General features: G+C 41.9%; 1 protein-coding gene across 1 annotated transcript; it reads right to left on the bottom strand.

The window, feature by feature from the left end:
- Nucleotides 1-1,035: 1,035 nt before the first annotated feature.
- On the bottom strand, nt 1,036-2,124 carry LOC138875882 (uncharacterized). Its single transcript, XM_070154757.1, has one exon. It carries the CDS (start codon nt 2,122-2,124, stop codon nt 1,036-1,038), a length of 1,089 nt encoding a protein of 362 aa, XP_070010858.1.
- Nucleotides 2,125-8,450: the final 6,326 nt, after the last annotated feature.

Genomic DNA, 8,450 nt, shown 5'->3' with positions numbered 1-8,450 from the left:
ATCTCCCACCACAGAGAAATCATCCATAAAGACCTCCATAATATCCTCCACCATGTGTGTGAAGATGGCTAACATGCACCGTTGAAAAATCACGGGTGCATTGCAAGCCAAAAGGCATTCTCCGAAAGGCAAAGATGCCATACGGACAGGTGAAAGACATTTTCTCTCTATCTTCGGGGGATATTGATATCTGATTGTACCCCGAATATCCATCCAAGAAACAGAAGTGCGATCGCCTAGCCAGCCTGTCCAACATTTGGTCAATAAAAGGTAGGGGAAATGGTCCTTCTGGGTGGCTGTGTTCAATTTCCTGTAATCCATGCAGATACGCCACCTTGTGACTGTACGAGTTGAGATCAACTCATTGTTCTCATTTTTTACAACAGTCATCCCCCCCTTTTTCGGCATACATTGGACAGGGCTGACCCAATTACTATCAGAGATAGGGAAGATGATTCCCGCATCTAACCATTTGATTACTTCTTTATTTACAACCTCTTTCATGTTTGGGTTCAGCCTTCGCTGGTGTTCCCTGGAAGGTCTGTGCCCCTATTCCAGGAGAATCTTATGCATATAGAAGGCTGGGCTGATACCTTTTATGTCTGCCATGGTCCAGCCAATGGCAGTCTTGTTTTCCTGCAGTACCTGTACGAGCCGTTCTACCTGCACATCTAACAAACCGGATGATATCATAACATGCAAGGTCGAATCAGGGCCTAAGAACACATACCTGAGGTGATCTGGGAGTGGCTTTAGTTCCAACTTGGATGGTTTCTCTATTGATGGCTTTGCTGGAGGAGTGGCCCTTTTTTCTAGGTCAAGGGACTCGAACTGAGGTTCCCTTGACCAAAATCCTCGGCCTTCCAGTGCCATGACCCATTCAGCTAACCCTTCACCATCCATTTCTTCTAAATTCGTCAGACATGCCTCCAATGGATCTTTTACAGTTAGGGTCATATCATCTTCTTGCAGGATTACATCCACTGCTTCAACTAGAGAGCAATTAGCATATTCACTAGGTCTCCTCATAGATTGTTAAACATTGAATATGAATTCTTCATCGTTCAATCTCATTTTTAATTCCCCAGTTTCACAATCGATCAGTACTTTCCCCGTGGCTAAAAATGGTCTCCCTAAAATAAGGGGTATCTCCTCATCCACCTGACAATCCAAGATAACAAAGTCTGCAGGGAACACAAACTTCCCCACTTGTACCAACACATCATCAAAAATACCAGTGGGCCTTTTCACTGTGCGGTCAGCCAGCTGTAGCAATATTGAAGTTGGCCTAGCTCTACCAATGCCCAGTTTAGTGTACACAGCCTGCGGCATCAGATTTATGCTGGCTCCCAAATCACACAACGCCTTTGCAAATGCATAACTTCCAATTGTGCATGGAATAGTGAAGCTACCTGGGTCCGATATCTTTTGAGCCATCGGTTTTGCCATCACTGCGCTGCAGGTCTGTGTTAAAGTTATAGTGGATAGATCCTGAAAATCAAACTTCCGTGACATTAGATCTTTCATCATCTTAGCATAGCCGAGCATCTCCCTCAAGGCATCCATCAAAGGAATATTCAACTGAATTTGACGTAACATCTCCATGAACTTCTTATATTGGTCTGCCTTCTTTTGTTTGACCAGTCTCTGAGGGAAGGGTGCAGGTATCACCCTTTGTGCATTGCTTGCTGGCTTCTCTCTGTTAGAATTTTCTGGCACAAGAGGTGCCACCTGTTCTGCAACTTGCTCATTCATCTTATCTTTGCCTTTTTCCTCCTGACTCTGCTCAACCACCACTTCAGTAAGTTCTATTGGCTTATCTACCTCTAATTGAACTGGAGTGGTTAGTGTAGTGTCCTTGATGGCTTGTGCAATTTCCTGCTCTCTGTCTAAATCTCTCCCATTTTGGAGACTTACTGCCATCAGCTGATTCGGGTTTTGGTCCTTGGGGTTTATGTTTGTGTCTACAGGCAAAGTTCCCTGAGGACGGTTGTTCAAAGCCATGGACAGCTGACCCAACTGCGTTTCAATATTCTTTATTGCTGAATCATGCACTGCCAATTTTTCCTGCACTTTATTATTTGTCCCAATGAGTTGCTGAAGCATACCCCTGATTTCCACCATGTTGTTATCTTGCTACTGAGGGGGGTGGTTGGTATGTTAATTGTTGCTGATTTTGCTGTGGATAGCCTTGTGGTTTCTGATATGGTACTGACAACAATTGGTTTTGAGGGTGCATACCCCTAGGCTGCTGCATATTAGGCCTGTACTGCTGATTTTGCTGCGGTCTTCCCTGCTGTGCTCCTTGCCTCTGACCCCCATAGTTGTTGACATAATTCATATCTTCCCTTGCCCCTTGATTTTCACCTTTTCCGCTCCATGAACACATATAAGACTGATTAATAGAAGGTGTACACAGTCCCCCATTTGTTGTATCAACAATGTGCACCTTTTTTGTACCCATCTCATCAATCTTCTTTGTCAATATGCTCATCTGGGTCATGAGTGTGGCCATGTTCTCTGCATGCGGATTATTTGGGTCAAGAGGAACTGAATGCACTATGGGTTCTAGTGTTGTACCTCTAGTCATCCACTCCGAATTTTGTGACATCTTATTGAGAAGGATTTTGCACTCAGTGAATGTTTTACTTAAAATGCACCTCCAGCTGACGCATCCACATTTGCTTTCAAATTGTCAGCTAGCCCCATGTATAATCTCTGACCGAGCATCTGGTCTGGAATGCCATGGTGAGGACACTTCACTAACATCCCTTTAAACCTTTCCCAAGTTTCTTGCAAGGACTCAGAGGGTTGCTGCCTATACTGCAATATGTCATCAATCTGTTTTGCAGTCTTGTTAGGCGGACAGAACTTGTTCAGGAACTGCTTGACTAATTCCTCCCTGGTGGTGATAGAGTTGATAGGGAGCGAATTTAGCCAAGTCCGAGCTTCCCCAATTACCGAGAATGGAAACAGTAGCAGCTTGATAGCTTCCGGAGTTGCATTTGGCTGCCTTTGAGTCATACAAATTGACAGAAAATTCTTCAAGCGTTGTTGCGGGTCTTCAATGTGTGACCCGGAGAACAGTCCTTTATTCTGCAGCAGATGCAACATGTTGTTGGTGATCTGGAATGTCTCCACTTGAATTGTGGGCACAGCTATGGCAGTGGCCAGATTATCAGCTGTGGGTTGTGCCCAGTCATAAAGTGCAGCTTCGGGCACAAGAGGTCCCACCCTTCTGACATTTAAATCAGCTGGCTCATTCCTGACATTTCCGTTGATGTTATCTACGTCACCCATGTCAAATTCGAGTTGGTGTGATTGTTGAGATTGTTGAAGTCTTTTGTTGGCACGGTTCAATGCCCTGAATGTTTTCTCGAGGTCTGATAGTCCTTCTAGCAGTTCTCCAATCCTCGAAGAACATCTAGGCATACACCTGCTTTCCACAAGAGTTCAAATGTTAGAATTTCAATGAAACGATTGGGTATAGAGAAAACTGACTACGCTTAAAATTTTTGTACTTCTCTCAATTGTAATTGATAACACCGTTAATTCCCTGGCAACGGCGCCAAAATTTGATAATGCCAAACTATGCCTTATACAAAGACACACAAGGACGTAGCAAATATAATCTGAGTAATTCTGCCCAGAGTCGAACCATAGAGAATTAACATATCAATTACTTTTGACTGATTTACTAAATTCACAGAATCAATTTTCCCCAAACTTTGTAATTCACAATTGATGATATTTCTAACAACTAAAGTCCGAAAATAATTAACAGCTGAAAATTAACTATGCTTGATGTGTAAACAGTTGGAATAAGGTCTAAGGTAATGGTTTCTCCCGTTGGTGATTTCCTTGGTTGTACGTTTCTTATAGCGATGCCTTAGTTGTCTCTATCAATCAAGAACTCTCCGGCTATCATAAATCTCTCTCAAGCAATTATGATAATTTACTAGACGCACTGTCTCAAGCTACGCTAGCTAGATTCACATTACCATTCTTTTAGATTGCATCCGAGATATCGTTATCTCTAATCCAATCTCTAAACCCTCGGTTATGACTCTCGTCTATACTCCAAGAGTGATGTTGTTCAAACGACTACCTAAATATGCATTCTCTCTCAAGAAGATACATAATAAATAGGAACGGATAATTGATGGCCCTTTCAACTAACCACAATCAAAACGTAGATGAACAAATTGAGATTAACAACCAATTCAAACTATATTAATATAACAACCAAGTCATCCCCAACGGGTTTCACCAAAACCTTAGATTAAAGTATTTAGCTACTCATGACAACGTAAGAATAAACTACGAAAATATTCATAATGGAAAAATTGCAAGAAAATTAGAAGAGAATAAGAACTATGATGTTTTGGGTGATCTCTCACACTTGTTCTTCTTGCAAAAATAATCTCAAAATAGGCTCTCTCTTCTCGGGCAAGTTTCCTACATCTTATAAGGGTTTTACAAAAGTTTTCCCAACTTGACACTTTGGCCCCTTAAATTCTGGGCTGTGAACATGCCGCCGCGGCCGCGGCGTCGACCGCGGCGCTGACTGCGGAGAACACTGCCTCCAACCGCGGTGCATGTGCTGGGCCTTTTTGTCTTCGCGTTCCTTCTCTTTTTGCTCTTTTGTGTTTGGGTACTTCTTGAGTGGGTGTTTTCTTCACGTTATTGCCTCTAAACACTTCATGTTGCTTCCTCACATCTTATATTCCCTGCGAAACCAAATAGCATTTATTAAAGCATTTTATTGGCAACTTACATTATAAAACAACAACAAAGCATGGACAATTATGGTGTAAATAACAACTATATAGCCTATTATCACCAACCCATATTCCCGCAGACTTCCAAGGGAAATTCTAATTAAGAGATGAACCTACACCCCCTGTTTCTCCTACTTCTTCTGAGTCGTCTGATGGCTCAGAGGAAAGTATTGAATCTTCAGCATCAGCTTCTCCTCCTGCTACACCTTTGGCCTCACCAGCAGACCCTATTGATGTAGATGCTGAGATCCCTGACGACGGAAGGAGTGGTGACACCTAGATAGGAGGGTTGGAGAGATCAAGGAACCCAGTGGTATAGTAAGAATGTTTTGTGAGTGAGAAAGCCTAACACAAGTTTCGGGAGTGGTGTCCTTAGAGGTCACTTACACATGAGAGGGTCTTCATTGAGCGGGATCTGCTACCTCACAACCCAAATGTCAGGAGGCCATTCAATGAGAGAGTGGGGTGGCAGTTCTTCACCAACAACTTACCAAATGCCAATGAACATTTGGTCAGAGACTTTTACGTTAATGTCGCTCACACAAAAAGGTCATAATTTTGACCAAAGTCTGGAACAAGAAGATTAAGTTTGATGGCAAGACTTTGAATGATTAGGCTGGGCTCAATGACGAGGATGAGTCCTTGTATCTGGAGAAGGTGGATATGGATGAGTTAGCCTACCCGTGGCTTGCATCAATGATTTCTCTTCTGGAGACTACTCCAGCTTGGCTGACACCTGGGGTCCCGATCTACAGGAACACTTTGTGTTTCGAGGCAAAGGGTTGGGAAACTTTTGTGTGCATCCAGTTAGACCCTAATTGTAGGGGCTATCATGACGGGGTACCCGATTAATGTCGGGAATATTATGGCCAAGGTGATCACCAGAGTGGTTGGAAAAGATGAGAGCTCATACCCTTTCCCGAACTTCCTCACCATGTACCTAGAGGATCAGGAAGTGGAGGGAAGGGACTTTGACACTAAAGTGAAACCAAAGAGGCCTTTCTCCTGGTACAGCCTTCAGGATCCAGACAACCCCAAGTCCAAGGGAAAAGCCACCACTTCCACTGGACTGTCTGAAGAGTCAGGGGCGGTGGCCACTGGTTTCGAGCCTTCTACTGCCATGCCACATCCTCCCTCCGGACCATCTACTTCTATGCCTTATTCGGTGCCTTCTTCATCAGTATACCCTTTGACTGCATTGAGGGTTAACCAGATTCTTTCTAGCATCAACAACTGGATGTAGGCAGCTACATCAAAGTTGTTTGTCCTATCCAGCACAGTGGCAGCTCAGTCAGCTCCGGCACAACCTCAATTGCCTGCTTCAGTGGAGGAATCACTAAAAGAGCTTCTAGACAATCAGAAGAAGCTCCTGGAGAACCAGAAGTTGATCATGGCCACTTTGGAAGCACAGGGAAAAGCAATCACGGACTTGAGAAAACAAATGAAGAAAATGAAGAAGACTCGGGCCTCAAATGAGTCAGTAAAGCTGCTAACGAAGGAGGTTGAAAAGATTAGATTAGCTGGAGACATCCCATTAGACCTACTCTTGGAGGATCCAGTTCTGGCAGCACATGCACCAGAGCAAGAGGCTGACATAGAGCCCATGAGGAGAGGGGTGATCCCCCAGACTGAGGATCTGGAGATTGAGTTGGAGGACCCAGAGGGAGGTGACTCAGGCCAGCCACAGGACCCAGCTAGTGACCCTATGCAAATAGAGGCATCATAGGAAGTTTTTCTTTACTCTCTACCCTTCCCCTATTCTATTTTTGTTGATAACATTGAGGACAATGCTACTTTTTATTTGGGGGGGGGGGTGGCCTTAATTTGATTTTGATGATGATTCAGATATTGGTCTGTAATAACTTTGATACTATTTTTTTTCTTTATTTTTTACTTATCGTACTTTATTTTCGTACTTTTGGTATGTATATAAAGTTACCTTTCCATGTATATATTCATTCCCTTTTTATGTATATTCGTCTTAATCCTCTATTGTACATATTCGACTTACTTTCTGTATTTTATTTTATAACTTTTTTTGAAATTTTCCTTAATAGCATAGCTTCTTATTTCATTTAGTAGTTTCTTTTTTTCAATTTGTAACTTCTTACTTTTACAAGTTTTTGTGATCAATAAGCCTTTGGTTTTCTTAATGCCACAGTTCTTTTCAAATGTGGAATTTGTGTGAACTGGGTGGCTCTTCCTGATGATGGATGACATGACAACCTTCTTAAGGGTTTGAGTCTATTTTCTTTATGTTTTTGTGTAAGTAGTAGTAATGAATAAAAGCGTTTCACACAAAACTTCACTTGTGCCTAACACATTTACCTTTGACCTTATGGTTAGAAATAGATTGCTTTGCAAAGAATGGTGTTAGTTGTGACATTTTGACTCTTGTATTGACTAAACAATCATCGAGTGGTTTTTAGGAGCTATTTGTGTTGTTCAATCTTAACTAAGGTTGTTGTGGGCCCTCGACTCTGTTCTCTTTAGAAATCCAATAGCTTGTGAGGTGAGGTATTGATTTGCAAGTCCAAGTTCTGTGTTAATAAATCTAGAACTTGCCCTGAATGTTTGTCTAGGCGAAATTCTAAGTGTAGCTCGACTTGAGAAATGATTATAGGCTCTACTTGATCCAAATTGAAAATTGAAAGCTTCCATAGCCCACCAAATATGATATCCCTAGTCATCCCCATTGAGCCGAAACCTTTGTTCTTTCAATAACCATGATACAAGCCTTTATCCGTTCTAAAATGACCCTCTCTTGGCACCCGATCTTTCCTTAGCACACTTGGCAAAAGCATAAGTTTGGGGGGAGAGACAAGGAATGCAAAAGTGATATAAAGTACAAAATGAAGAAAAGGGAAGGCAAAATAAAGAGAAAGAAAAGCAAAAAGTCAACAAAAAAAAGAAGAAAAGAAAGTGAACAATATAGAAAAATGAAGGGATTCAATAAAAGCAATGATGAAAGGCTTGGAATGATTAGAAAGGAGAAAAATGATTGTCATGAACAAGAAAGAGTGACAATGTATCTCTCTAGTCCCCGAAGGAAGAAAAAATGGCTCAAAGAGTCAAGAAAGTGTGAGCCGAAATGAGAAAATGAAGTGCTTAAGGGAAGATGAAACCTTCATAGACCGATATATCCTACCTTGAACCAAAAGCCTTTATTACATCCCCGCAAAAGCCCTATGATTTTGAGTTGAGTGAGCTTACACTAGTGGTAATTCATATGAGGAGCAAGTTTATGGTACTTAGAGCCGGACTTGTGACATTCCCTTGTGAGAGACGAGTGTACTTCTTTATAATCCTTTTTTGAGTGCTTTAATTTTTAAGTGAGATTTTTCTTAAGGAGAGTGGAGGAGAAAGATTTTGGGTTCCACAACGACCTACGTAGTAGAGCGAGCTTTCTTGATGAGTTAAGTTAACTCTTGATGCTCTTGTGTCGCACTAGAGCCATGGTGCTAAAAAGGTTGTGTGTTGTTGATAATACATTTGTGTTGACGGTAATCGTTAGTCCCAATTGATGGTTGATGAAGTCATCTTAGAATAGCTAAAATTCTTATTTCTTTTATTTTGTGAAGGTGGGAATTACTTTGTTTTCTTGAGGACAAGCAAAAGCTTAAGTTTGCGGGAGTTGATAACTACATATTCTAGCCTATCTTATGCTCT

The sequence above is a fragment of the Nicotiana sylvestris genome, chromosome 8, assembly GCF_000393655.2.
Source record: "Nicotiana sylvestris chromosome 8, ASM39365v2, whole genome shotgun sequence".
Lineage (NCBI taxonomy): Eukaryota > Viridiplantae > Streptophyta > Magnoliopsida > Solanales > Solanaceae > Nicotiana > Nicotiana sylvestris.
This window is presented reverse-complemented; position numbering and strand designations above follow the sequence as displayed.